The sequence below is a fragment of the Zingiber officinale genome, chromosome 1A (genome assembly GCF_018446385.1).
Source record: "Zingiber officinale cultivar Zhangliang chromosome 1A, Zo_v1.1, whole genome shotgun sequence".
NCBI lineage: Eukaryota > Viridiplantae > Streptophyta > Magnoliopsida > Zingiberales > Zingiberaceae > Zingiber > Zingiber officinale.
This window is the reverse complement of record NC_055987.1, coordinates 170,411,295-170,426,450: the sequence shown is the minus strand read 5'-3', so window position 1 is coordinate 170,426,450 and position 15,156 is coordinate 170,411,295. Positions and strand designations below refer to the sequence as shown.

General features: G+C 36.2%; 1 protein-coding gene across 1 annotated transcript in view; it reads right to left on the bottom strand.

Moving 5' to 3' along the window:
- The window catches only part of LOC122038396, a 42,925-nt gene that overhangs the window by 20,682 nt on the left and 7,087 nt on the right, over positions 1 to 15,156 (bottom strand). Inside the window, exons 2-5 of the mRNA XM_042598126.1 lie at positions 2,906 to 3,540; positions 917 to 2,029; positions 733 to 804; positions 170 to 241 (exon numbers count right to left, since the gene is read on the bottom strand). Of these exons, the coding sequence (XP_042454060.1) occupies positions 170 to 241; positions 733 to 804; positions 917 to 2,029; positions 2,906 to 3,540 (1,892 nt within the window). The remainder of the gene's footprint in view (positions 1 to 169; positions 242 to 732; positions 805 to 916; positions 2,030 to 2,905; positions 3,541 to 15,156) is intronic.

Sequence of the window (15,156 nt, the reverse complement as noted above, 5' to 3'; positions counted from 1 at the left end):
AAATAATGGTTGAGTATTCATTTCTTTGCGGAGCGGGCTATTACATCTTTAAATCATTATTTGCCAAAATGGAACAAAAATAGCAAAATCAATAGATAATAAAAGAGAACAGATATAAACCGATAAGGATGACTAACAGTAAAGCTGGAAGAAGAATTGCATTACATACCAAAGAAGTAGATATCCTCAGGTATTTTCTAGCCATTTGCACCTCATCTAGAAGATCCTCCAACATATTGAGCTTCAAATTGAAAACCGTAAATAGGTTGTGATCTTTTGGACATTATTTATTACAACAAATGCAATGAATCATAAATTATTTGATTTTCAGTGTCAAACAATTGAAAAATTGGGAAATAAAAACAATTAAAGCAAAGTGGCTAAAATAACTGAAGTTTAAGTGTCAGATACTTGCATACAATTCCCTAACAAATATCATTAGTTGTCTACTCATCTCTACCACAGTGCTACATAATTGACTGACTCAATATAACCTTAGATGCTGAAGGAAGCAGAAACAAGGGAGAAAATAGCTCTCTGAAAATTCATCCACTAGGCTAATTTCTAGATAAAAATTGTAAGGAATTTGGAACATATAAAAGCATATGGAATTATATTGAACAAACTAAAGATAAACTGTATTATATTCTTAAGCAAAATCATGAGAGAAATCTTATATTGCTCACTGTTTTTTGAACACTTGAAGCAACTGTGGAAATGGATAAAATATACCTCTTGCCCAGAAAGCTTATGAACAGAAGGTGAAAATGCAACTTTTGATCCCTCATAAAAATTAGAAAGTAACTGCAGGATGAATATGGGACTAAATATTAGATACTTCTGGCTTCTTCATCATAACAAATTGCAGAATGAGGAGCAAGAAAACAATACATAGAGAGAAACATGTATTACATACATCAGACCAGTGCTTTGTTGACTGACAAAGGTTAAGCAGACATGTGTTCATAAGTTTTGAATGATGACCTTGATGAGTTGCAGGCTTGTTAGTCACTAATTCATTTGAGGACTCGGGACTCTTTTCCAATCTGCTAATTTTGTTGATGTGCGTTTCACTTGTGACAAGGCTACATTCAAGTCTTCTTTTCTTTCCAATTAAATCATTTTCCATCATAACTACTTGTTCTTGAACAAAACAGTGATCTAGGTCATCCACCTCACATAAATTAGGAGACCTACTTGCTTTAACATCAACAATTTGCTCACTTTGCAAAGCATGTGTTTTGGGGTCAAAGAGACTTTGGGCCAAATTAATAGGCATAAGTGGACTTGGCATCATGCCAGTTTCTGCCTCAGTTTGTGCTGATTCAGTAACAATATCTGGGCATGCATGCCTTAAATCTTCTGTCTCTACAATTTGTGTCTGTCCTTGATTCTTTACAACAGAAAGAATATTTTCTTGGAATGTGTTAACAGAGCTATCCATGAAATTTGAATTTGGAATATTAGCCTCGTATTCCAGTTTATCATGAAGATCAAGGGGCACATGAAGCATAGGTGATTTTGGATTATTAAGATCTGGTGTTTGAGTAATTTTTAACTTTGACATGTGATTCTTAATAGCTGAAATCCTCTCACCATGCCGTGTGAGTTCCAAATTCAAAGAGGAAAGGGCTTGCTCTTTTGCTCTGCTATTAATTGGCGTACTTTTCAAAGTAACAGAAGCATCAAGGAAAAGCTGCTGTCTCTTAGCACGTACAGAGGAGACGGATCCTGGAAATGGAGCTTGAATTAATTTATGAGCAGTTTCAGGAGTAGAAACTCCAGCTTCGTATACCACATTTTTATCATGATCACCTTCTACAACAGATGTGGGAACCACAGAGCGAGGATTTTTAACTGAAGGATATTTGTTTCCACTAAGCTGATCCAACTGCAAAGATGTCTCGGTTCGGGACTCTATATTCAGAGGCGAAAGAAGGCCAGTTTTCTGAGCAGTGACGAGTAGGTCAGACACTGTTGCTGTATAAGGATCGTCACGGTTGTCCTTTCCAATGGCTGCAATTGCACCCTAAAATGTTGTGGAGAATCCATTAACAAAGAATTCAGGTTCAAACAATACTAAAAAGGATGCTATTAATAATATGCTAAATTTGTGGAATCACTAGAATAATGTGATTGTTTCTAGATCAAGACTTACTGTGAAATGGTCACAAAAAAAAAAAACTGTGGTCTAAAATGGTGGGTAGTACCAAACTAAGTTTTTTTAGGGGAAGAAACTGTAGGATCAAAGAAATAGTATCATTAAGCAATTGGAGAAATTTGTTGCTCCAATATAGAGATAATCTCAACCAAAATTGAGTACAGTGCTTAATCCAGAGTGCAAGGATTATAGTAGGGGTTTAAGTAGCCAAATAAAGATTATTAAGAGTTAATAATAGTCTAGAATGCTTAACACCAAAACTAGTCCAAGGATACGTGTAACCTTTTCATCTCTGATTTGCCAACTTAATGATGCAGTTACTTGTCTATGATACAATCAAGCAAAAGAGAGAGAGATGAAACTAGTCGGAAAACAGAAAGCAAACATAACCCTAAACAAGATGATGCCAACTTTCCTTCAGAACAAAAACAATAAATCAGAGGAAATATTTTTTCATGTGCTTTGAGTATAAAGAGAAATAATGCAATAAGAATATAATTAAAATAAATTAGAAAGCCTTCCTCACCAGACTCAAATTCTGTGAAGTTTCTTAGATCATAAAAAGGAAGAGCAACTTTAAAATCTAAAAAAAATGTCTAGACTTGAGCCTTAGAAATTACAAATTAGCACTTTAAATTAAAAGATTACATAACACCAAACAATAATTTTGTCTCATTCTAGCAAATCAGAAACTGAAATACAAACTTTAGTACAATGCATTCAAGAAATTTGTGGATTGCATACCTCAGCATTTTTAATAATAGGTGTCTCCAACAGAAGACCTTTGTTTGGAGAATCTTGATAAATAATACATTTTCTAGAATCCTCTACAAAGCTTTCCGAGAGATGTGAGTCAAAAGGAAATTCACCATTAGTGTTGATAACAGCTAGTCTACTTGTATGTGTTTCATGTTTTCCTGATTGTTTTGCTTTGACAATCCCCTTGGAATGATAACCAATGTTTGCAGCATCTGGAGAATTGGGCTGCATACTTCTGTCTACTTCATTAAGAAGCTTTTCTAAAGTTGGTGATAATTTTCCATAGTCATATTTTCTTGATTTTTCTTCAATCAAACTCATGATACTCGAGTCATCAGCATTTCCACCTAAATCTGCAGGAGAAAGCTTGCTGTAAACAAAGGGCTTCTTAGGAACAATGATGCTGTCAGTACCATCAGATACTGCAGCATTAGTGGGTGTCCTTGCACTTCCTACTGAGTTTGTAGTACCATCATCAGCTGGAGCAATATTACGAAAATGCAGAGAAAATGCAGTTGAATCCAAGGTAATATCATGATTGTTGCCGTCTGACATTTCAGTCTCAGATAGACTCACTGATCTAATAAAACTTGTTGATACAGGCCCAAAAAAGTTATCATCTGACAAGGCGAACACAAAATCTCAGTAATGTGCTAAAGATCTTTTATACAATTGAAACATAAGAACTACATAAATTAGCAACAAGTTGAGTAAATGTGGAAAACTAAAATCAAATTAAGAAAATAAGAGCATTTACAATAAATTGACAAGGCTAAGATACAATTGCTAAAAGCTAAACAATTAGTGAACAAAACATGATATTCTTCTAGAAACCATCAGGGGTCTGGGTAGTGATTGCACCTAGCCTATTCTAACATATGCCAACAACCTTTCTATATCCCTCATTGATCACATATAACCTCCTTCTGCCCCTCCCCCATTTGATCATGCAGATCAAATATAGTTCTATATTCTTTTAGCATCGTCCCCACGGGATGCCTAGTTGGCTAGAGAGTGACAGACTTGCTATAATAGAACAAGAGATCAATTCCGCACATGCCTTTAGGAAAAAAAAACCCTCCCACCCCATAGCTACTTGGCGGTCAGCTATAAACTGACCCTGTAATTTACCTCTCTTGACATAACCTTAGAACGGACTGTGAAAGACATCTAGGGTGAGCGTAATCATCGTTTGCTATAATATATTCTTTTAGCATTAATAATATGAAGTTCAATATTTCACACTTACATGGAGAGTCCTGGATAAGCGGGAGGCTCCAATTAACAGCGTAAGAAATCTAACTATCCTATGATGCAACAATTTCACAAATTTCAAGTAATTCAATTAATTCTATCATGAATCCTTAGTTTAAAATCATTCCTTCATTCATGGCCATGCGAAAATTGGATTAGTTTAATCAAAATTTCATGCTTCCCATGTTTGCCAACATCAAATTGGCACCGAGGATTAAAAGTTTTCTCCATGTTGATCCACAAATATGAAACATTTTATTGCACTCTTCAACTGGCATGCGTAGCAGCTCAAGACAAACAAAACCTATGAGTGACACGCCTAGATGTTGTAAGTACCCCAAGGTGGTTTTAATGTGATCAACCAAGTCAGGTCAGGTCCTGTTGGTATTTAACCCCTGTGTCTAAGTGTGCAGGAACTTAAAAGCACAGGAACTCGAGCGAAAGACGCAACTAGTGAGAAGGACGGCACGAAAGAGAGCCGACGGACTCGGTGCGTCTGAGGGACAAGGTGTTGCAGAAGAGTACGCAAGCGGACGAGAATGAGGCGCACGACGTTTCCGAGGGACGAGAAGTCGGAGCGGAAGATTGCTCGAGAATGTCGGAAGTTAGGTTCGAGTGAGCCCTATTCCGGATGGCCGAGATCGCCCAAGCGAGCGAAGCCGGAGCGAAAGACTCGGATCAATGCGAGCGGAGCCGGAGTGGAAGATCTGGACCAAGACAAGCGGAAACGGAGCGGAAGACTGAGACCGAAAAATCAACAAAAGCTGATTTTTCGATCCGGGGCGCCCCGAGCTGGTCTGAGGCGCCTAGAACTTTCCGGGGCGCCCGGAACCCTTCCGGGAGCCCGAAGCAGAAAATTATCCGAAACGCGACGTGGCGTATTCCCTTGCGACGGGGATAAAAATTTATCCCCTCCCAGGCGTCTGGAACCCCTTCCAAGCACCCCAACCAGGACTATAAATACAGCCCTAGTCCCAATGGTTCAAAACAACACTTGTAAATGCTTTTAGTTTATTCTACTATTTGTTTGTGACCCATCAACACTGTAAAAGGCTTCTCCGCCTGAAGGAGACTGTTTACTGAGCTTTCAACTTCCTTGGATTAACAACCTCCCCAGTTGTAACCAAGTAACCCCTTCGTGCCTCTACTCTTAGTTTACTTTTTTTTAGTCTTTTATTTTGTTTATGCAAGTGTTAGTTTAATTAAGCTGCAAAAGTCGAGGAATGTTTGTTTTATTTTGCAAGGCTATTCACCCCCCCCCTCTAGCCGACCACCAAGGGTCCTACAGATGTTTCTCGTACTTCTAAGATTTTCATGATGTCGTCATTGAGCTTCCACAATCTAAAGCAAGGCCTTCACGACTCTTCCAAACACGATGACATGATACGAGAAAAAGTAAGGAGAACATGAGTTTTCATAATGCCGCTAAAGGCTTCCCCTAATACATCAAAGGGTTCTGTGACTCTTCACAAGATGAAACAGAATAAAAAGGGAATCAAAGGCCTCGCAACAATTTATGCTACTTTAACTAAAGGTGCATCTAAGATTGTGTCTCTTACAAAGATGCAACTTTTCCATGACTATTCCTAGTTCCTGCAACACTAAAGTGAGGTAATGAGGGTTTAATTTTCTTCTCTGCAAGCAACGCTAAGTATGCCTGACTGCCCAAGCTTCCTTCTAACCTCAATCCATTAATTCTTGCTTCTGCTTAATGTTTTGATAGTTTCCACTTATCCACCTCTCTTTTTTCCCTTCTCTTTTGGTGTTCAAAACAGCTTGACTATTGGCACTCAGCATGGGTGGCACATCATAATCCAGCTGAGAACCAAAACCTCAGCTTGGCTCAAGATTTGAAATCTTAATTAGCACCATCATTCATACATTTTCTTCTTGCTTAAACTTGAACTTAATGGCTATTTGGGAATATTTCACATCCTTTATCTTTTAAAAAAATGTAAAAGCGCGTCCATTTACGGTTAGAAATCTCATATCATTTTCACAAAAGTTAAAATCTCATATTGGTATAGATAATCTCTTCTATGTTAATCATTACAAATGAATATTGTATCATACCAACATTCAACATGCCTCAATACATTATGACACACGTCCATATAAATTTAAGTAATTTTTTGTTTCACCTTGCCTTTCTAGATTTACAATTCGATCAATTATCTAATTCTTATAAATAATCATACTGAATTGAAGAAAATTATAAGAGTATAACAAAATTCATCTTGACATACATTGAAGTAAGAAAAACAAATAAAATCATTTTTTATCTGATTATTAATTGGCATATTCTTGTTAAAAATAAAATTTTTAAGTGAAATAGAATTGAATAAGCAAAAACCATATAAATTTATCTCGGCATCCATTAGCAATTGTTTAAACATAGACTACAAATTTAATTTACATGACTATCTAATTGTTATAATCTTATTTTAATGTAAATTAACTAAATGAATAATTATTGGAGGAATAAAGTGTACCTCAATTTATCATATCATGCTTAGATGTATGTCAAGGCGTGTTGAATGACAACACAACACAATGTCTAAAACATACCATTTGCACTAGGATTGAAACTCTTATTAAACTTTGCCCTCAGGGATGTAGTTGACTTATTTTTTATTCTTCTTTATCTCCTCCGTCATTCCACCTCTAGTTTGACACAAGCACCATGAATTGCTACTGTAGTACAATTCCAAAATCATATTGTTCTAGTTAAACACCAAATCTCTGATATGGCTTGAGAATTCAAACTTTCCTTGCTTGTACCTCTTTCTCATTCCTTCTTTCCTAGTTTCCATATAATATCTTGCAATCTTGCTTATTTTGTTGCTTTTATTGCATGATTGCTATGTTCAGAACCTAAATTCAGAGGATTACATATTAGAAAATTTTAAAATGTAAAATTGTTGATTTTTCATGGTTAAGTTCAGCATTCATGCTTATTTGCCTAGTAGTTTTCTTATATTAGTTGTTTGATACCATCCTTCTTTGCTAAACGAGTATATGTTGAAAAGCCTTAAAAAATTATGTTAATATACAAGACAAGTGGTTGTACATATAAAAGGCATATAGATAGATGTAGAGAGGATTATGTAGGGATTAACTATAATATTTTCCCAATTAAAATATGTTATCAAAATGAGAATATTGTCGTTCCCATCCCTCTTCATCGACCATTCGTGTTTAGTTCTGGCTCGCTCTTTTGTTGCACCTCATTATCACACAAGTACCTTCATCTATGTCGATCTTAGCACTGGCATACTTCTTATTGCAAAGCCTCCTTCTTGTTCCACGTCGCACAACACCCTTAATCACAACACTAGCATGAAACCTATTATGATCCTTCATCACATCATCATTGGAGGAATACAAAGCCAAATCATTTGTTACTCTTCTTTTGTATCGTCAGTTGCTCTACCAGAGCTTCATCTCAATTCATTTGCATCTAGTGCTTGAATTTATCTAAAGAAGACCATCCATTATTGTCCTTTGCTTTATCCGAGCAGACGAATCAAATTTGCTGTTTGCATATCGGATTTCTTTATTTGGCATTGCAGCTTCTTAGAATTTCTATTGTCACAATGCCATAAGCTACTTACCGTCCCTTCACCCCTAGCCATTCAAAGTTTTTATTGCTCTATGATTATCACTATTGAGAAACATAACAAGAATAACTGTATGAGCTGCAGTAGTCAAAATTTAGCTCATGATCCAAGGCAATTGGAGCATCTCATCAAGTGAGTTGCCAATGTTCATGAGCCAAATAGAGTTGTATGGAAGTGAATCAATGCTCAATTATTGGATCTCCTATGGCATGATATTGTTATATTAATAGAAGAGAAGCCACACGCATGGGATCCGTACGCTAGTGATATCTCTATTGCTCATGAGATGTTGGGAAATCTCCTCCAGTTTCATCATTCTAATAAAGAGGCAACTACTCATTTCAAAAATTTACTTTAGATAAAATATCCAATAATGATGTGGGAAACAATGCTTTTGTAATTATGTATACTCCTAAAAATGAAGCTGAAAATATTCCATAAATCATGGTTCATGATGCCGTAAATTATGCGATATAATAGCATAGCTAGTTTTAGTAGAAGATTAAGGTTGTTTAGTTTTTATTAGAAATTGTATTTGAATAATTTAGGAGTTTATTATAAAAACTTTGTTATTTACAAAAAATAAGTCGTGTAGTCAATCTATAAAAAGGGCTTAGGATCTCATGCATTGGATAAGTTTTTAAGTTAATATAAATTTCATTTTTAACACAATATGAGAGATGAAACTAGAAGGGAAGTCTCGGTGCAACGGTAAAGTTGCTTTCGTGTGACCTAGATGTCACGGGTTCAAGTTTTGGAGACAATTTCTTGCAAATTAGGGTAGGACTGCGTACAATAAACCATTTCTCAGGATCCCGCATCCCTGGGTTGCCCTTTTTATTAGAGATAAAACTAAGTGATTCAATTTCAATACTAATTATCCTTTCATTTTCCAATATCCTATCATCCTCAAGCTTCACTACTGCTCGTATCCACGAATTGTCTACACTTCAATGCTTGATTTAGTTCCATATAGCTTTATTTTATTACCACTTTTTATTGTGATTCCATTCTCTCCTCATCATCGCATATCACTTTCTTCATCACATCCTCTCCACATCTATTGTCATCTCCACTTTCACCCCTTTTACTAGCCTACATGGCACGATTCCTTTCTCTAGTTTTCATCATTGGCAATTTACCTTTGTAGCTCAACTTTCTTATTGATTTTTCCCTATTTCCTTTTAGCAACTTTCATAACTAGATTTTATTCTCTAGTCCTCATCATTAGTATTGGATCGAAAGTGCGAGGGGGGCGGGGTGTAAATAACACTCGTGGCTTTTTCACATTTTCATAAAAACTTATCAAAATAACACAGTGGAATAAAGATAAAAGCAAAAGAAAACAAACGCTGACTTGGTTCGGAGTCTATAGTGACTCCTACTCCAAGGTCCACGATTGACAATCGCATTCATTGGACAATCTACTAATAGTTCAAATGAAAAACAATTATATCGACGACTTAAAAGTTTAAGACTTGCGCGTTGTCGTCAAAGTAGCGTTTCGGCGTCGTAGAGTGGATTCCGGAGAGCACACAAGTAGAGAAATTGTTTAGAATGATGATCTTGAGGTGTTGGTCAAACCCTCTTTTTATAGCCCTCTCCAAGTACTTGGACCGGTCTCGGGCGCCCCCACAAGGCTGACGTGGCGTCACCTCAGCGAACATCCATCCGATGAACTTTATCCACCTCCGAATGCCTGGACTCGTCCAAGTGCCTACACTGTAACATGTGCTGGCCAATCAGTGAGCATTACCTCAGCTGCGGCCTAGCCGGATGCCCATTTTTTAGTTAATCTTCTAGCTTTGATTCTTGCACCACAGAGTTAGCACAACAAGCAAAATATATCATTTTAAATGAATTTGATAATCTCGGGACTATCTGATTCTAACTTTTGAATTTTAACGACCTAGGTCGAATCGACGCTTACTGTTCCCTCAATGGGAAACGCGTCCTTACCTACTCCCCTCAGGAGAGTTTACCTGATGTCAAACCCGTCCTCCCGACCGTTTGGACTTTTGCTCAGCATCCGAGACTTCAGGACTTTCCGCTAAACGTCCAATCCCCGACCCATCGTCTTCTGTCGGGTGTCCATGACCTCCAGGAATTCCACGTACTGTCCTCGACTCACTCAACCTGCTAAGACTTCCACCCAATCTCTTGGACTAGGATTTCCTTGCCTAGCCGCAACTAGGGATTTCCCTTTGCCTAGTGTCCACCAGGACTTTCTTCTTGCCTAAGATCACTTAGAACTTTTCTACACACTTATTCAACGTTATCAGTACAACAATAAGACTTAATCTTTGGACCCTTTGCCAATATCAAAACTAAAGTTCGATCATGTAATACTCCTTGCACCAACAATTAGTGGTGTATTTTTGTTGCTTGGCCTTTGTTGTTGATTTTAGCCTTTATAGCTAGATTCCTTTCTTTAGTCTTCACTATTAGACTATTCTCGACCTTCATTATCAATTTTTTTTCAATTTCTCATTAACTTTTTGTACAAGTTTTTACTTATAAAAATTGTTAGAACTTCTAGAAACAACTATCGTAGCACAATCATAAAATGTAAAGAGGCTAAGATCTCTTATTGATAATGTTAACAAGGTTTCAACTAGTTGTTCATTGGCGTAGCCTGGATTCAAAAAGCATGATTGGACATGGTTAAGAAACGGACAAGTTCTACTAACATCAATTATTCCTCAACTTGGAAAGGGTACCAGTGTTATTATCTTCTATCAAAAAAGTCCTATATGTTGATGGATGTTACTTTCAATAGACAAGTGTTTTATTTCACCAGACCTTAGCTTTTTAGGAGAATCCCATATTAGAAAATAGGAACCAAGATTTCTTAGTTGACCTTTCTTGCTCAACCTATAATACCTACAATATTTAAATTCGAACATGATTTTATGCTAAATCCTGTGGCTAAATTTGTATCAAAATCTATATTTGAATTTGTATCTATGCATGAAAATGTCAACTCTATCATTGAGAATATGAGACTTGACAAGGTGTAATCAAAGAAGAAGAAGACTATCCCTGAACTAATGCAAGTCCAAGAATCCAACCTAGATGCTAAGAATGAGAAAAGGAACTAGAGCATGCACAAAACAACTTTTATATCCGCTTGTGAACTTCCTATCTTTGAAAAAAAATGTTAAAGTATTGAATTGAAAAAAAAAAAAAACACTGTCACCGCCATATCTGCCATACGCACCCCCATTCCCCCACCCCCCCTCTCTTTTCTTCTTCCCTATTCCTTCTTCTCTTCTTCATCTTCTCTCCTCCAACGGCAACAAGCACAGCAGCAGCTCCCTCTCCTCTTCTTCTTCCTCTCTAACAGAGGCAACGGCTGCAGCCCTTCTCTTCCTCTTCTAAGGCTTTCTTTCCGCAACAAGAGCAGTAGCCTCTCCATTTTCCCTCCTTCTCTTCTCTCTTACTGCCCTTGCTGTCTTTGAATCTCGAAAGCAGCCACCGGAGCTCACTGGAGCTAGCCAAGGCTGCCAGCACAAAGGGGAACGCAGCCCTAATTGTTGCCATTTTCCAACAACCACAACAACTCTTAGAAGATATATTTTGATTTGTTTCTACGATTTATAGTTGGAATGGTTATTTAGATCAGAATGGAGGACTGATGTAGGAATGCTAAATAGTACGAGGAAGCAAGATTAAAAATGATCCTTCGATTTTGAATCATAGATAATGTTCAGATTTGATGTTATTATTCTTATTGGATATCATTTTGAGCATTTAAGGTATTGTCATATGTTTGTAGATGTGAGTTTGAGTGGAACACGGTGATATGCTTACACTTGAAGCTTTTGCTGTACATAAAGTGGGTACATCTATCCTTTGACGCTCAAATAATTATCCTTGTGCATGAATAAATAGAGAAATTGATTACATGTATATGTTTGTATAACTGTTTTAGAAAGAGGATTCAAATGATATTTTAAAGTGAAATGAGGGTTTAAAATAATTAAATCGTAGAAGGGTAAATAATTGTTGTTATTTCCTATTCATATGTGGGTTTCATATGGGGATTAAGACGGAGAAGGTTGTTTTAAAAATTAAAATGGATACTCTAAATTGCTATTCCGTTGATACCTATCTTTATGTTGCTTGACCTTCCATATTGTTGATACTTCATATGATTGATACTTGGAGCTCTCTATTATATAACTCTTACTACCTTATTGATGATACTTAAATGAATTAACATGATGCATGTGAAAAGGTTAACTTAGGTTGGTCGTTCACCGATAAAATATAAATTTAGAATTTAACAATTGTGATAAATAGAGAAATTGCCATATGACCAAAAGGTCACGGGTTCAAATCTTGGAAACAACCTCTTGCAAAAAGCAGGATAAGGCTGCGTACAATGGATCTTTCCCCGGGACCCCGCATGGAGGGAGTTTCGTGCACCGGGATGCCTTTTTTTTTTTGATAAATAGAGAAAATGAAATGCTAAAAGTGAAAATTCTAAGTCTAACCTTATATCAGGCACACATGAGTCGTGGTGGCGAGATATAGTCTGCGATCAGTATTTATTTGTGCAATGGCGTTTTATTGTAGTAGTCCATCAATGAGGGCTTTTAGCTCATATGTTAGATAACTTATGACATTATTATAATATTGACTCAGTTATTTACTTCTTAGTTATTAGTTTTAGACCATTGATATGCATGTTGATACTCACATAGTTTATGATATTTACTCATGTTGATATTATACCATGGATGACGTGAATACCTGTTGATTACATAAAAAGATTTGAAAATTTATCTTAATTGATGATAACATATAAAGATAAATTCTAATTCCAACATACAAATGTTAATTGATCATAAATATACATTTATGCATATTATTTGAAACTTAAAGAAGAATCAAAAGTTGTAATAATAAATTATGCTCCTTTGACCTCTTAAATAAGATACTATCTGCTCCCCTTGGCCTCCAGTTTTGTAGGTAGTTAGGCACAGACATACTTTTGATATTATAGTTGATTTCAGCTTGTACCTAGAGTTGCTTCCTAGTTTGTTTTATTTTTGTGTCATTGTATTTAAGTTTTATTTCATATGTCGTCTTACCTGTATAGTTTATTGTCTGTGAAAAATATGAGATATATGATACATAAAGTTGATGAATTTCTTGATTATTCTATTTAGATAGTTCCTAGGTTCTCTTTTATTATATTGTCACCAAGTAGAGTACCGGGAATTGCACCCCCGAGACATGACAAAAAATTAGCAACACATAGCCTTCTTGGTACCTTATATACATACCGCCACCTTATCGGATGCATTATCCAATGAGAAATGAAAACAATCTATGAACAAAGAAATTGAGACATTGATGAAGGACAAAACATGAAAGTTGTGAAATTGCTAGTAGGAAAGAGAGTTGTAGGATGTAAATGTGTTTATAGAGCGAGTGGATGGATTAATAGAGAAACTATATGGCCAAGTTAGTAGAAAAGGGCTATACTCAAACTATTGGGATTGGATATCAAGAAACTTTTGTTCTAACTTCAAAAATGAATCTTGTTATAATTCTACTGTCATTGGTAGCTCATTATAGTTGGGAATTACAACAATTTTATGTCAAGAATATATTTTTTGTGGAAAATTAGAAGAAGAAATTTATATGGAGATCACACTTGGATATGAACATAATTTAGATGCTCATATTGTAAATTGGAAAAAAAAAACATAAGCAATCACCAAGAGCATGATTTGGTAGATTTGTGAGTCATAATTGTCATGGGTACAGACAAAGCCAAGTGGATCACACATTGTTTATTAAATAGTATTCTTCAGGAGGAGTCACAATGCTCTTAGCCTATGTTGACAGTATAATAATGATAAGCAGAATAACTTCTAACAGCATTTTAGCGAAAGAGTTTGAAATAAAAATATTAGAGGCTGAAATATTTTCATGGAATTGAAGTGGCTCACTCTAAGCAAGCATTTTTATCTCCTAACTTAAAAGAAAAAGAAAAGATAGCATGCAAGCCAGCAAATACTTTAATAGACCCAAATCCCAGACTTGTAATGGCAAAAGAAGATGTTGCAGGAGATATGGAAATGTATCAACATCGGACAAAAAAACTTATTTATGACTGAACATACATACGTGATTAGTGTGATTAGTCATTCATGCATAACCTAAAAGAAACTCATTTGCAAGTAGCTCACCAAGTAGCATTACAGTATTTCAAAGAAACACGAGGTAAGGAAAGGAAGGGGTATTCATTTTAAAAGATATGAAAATTTGATGCTAGAAGCATACAAGATGTTAATTATACTAGGTTGATGATTGACTTTCTTAATAGTAACCTTCTAATGTGAAGAAGCAGAAACATGTGGTAGCACGATCTAATGCATAGGAATAATTCCAAGCAATGGGCTCAAGGTGTGTATGAACTATTTTTATTAAAGATCGTCTTGAGAGACTTGAAGACGAAGTAGGGTGGCCTAATGAGACTGGCCTAATGAGACTTTATTGTGTCTCAACTGTTAGTGCAATCAACCTCTAGAGTTTTGATATTTGTTTGTCAATATGTTTAATGGAGTTTGGTCAAGGTTGACCTAGCCAAGGAGAAGTCCCAACGAGAGGTTAGGAAAGTTCTAACTGAAGGTTAGATAGTGGTGAGTAGTCTACCGAGTGACTAACAAATCCAAGTGGTCAAGGCGACTGAAGGTTTGGCAGTGATGAGTAGTCTACCGAGTGACTAGCAAATCCAAGTGGTCAAGGCGACTGAAGGTTTGGCAATGGCAAGTAGTCTGTTGAGCGACTAGCAAGTCCAAGTGGTCAAGATGACTAAGGCTTGACAATGGTGAGAAGTCCCCTAACTAAAGGTTAGGTAGATAAGAAGTCTTGGAGGAGTAAACTCCAAATAAGTGTGACCTAATGGTTTTCGGTCAACCGAACCAGTGAATCATGAATGTTGCTAACACTGCTTTACTTTACGATTTTATATCTATTGTGCCAAATCAGCATTGCAAAAAAGTCTTAGTCAATTAAGTTAATCAGACACTAAACGGACCAGAGAAGTCTAAACAGATCTAAAGGATCAGATGTTTGGTGGATAAATTGAGATAAGCTCCTAGAGTGGAGTGGTGAGATCGTATCCTGGTTGGACAAACCTTAGGCGGTGATCTGACTGAAGAAATCAATGAAAGTTTCTAAGCCAAGATCAGACAGTCCTAATTGTCATATTAATGCATGCATATTTATCTAGTTCTAACTCTATTTTGCAGGATCATTATTATTATATTGCGCTAACTTTGTTTTGCATAAAAATAAAGTTCGGGTTGATCAAAATGTTCGGTCAACCAAACAAAGTGGTTC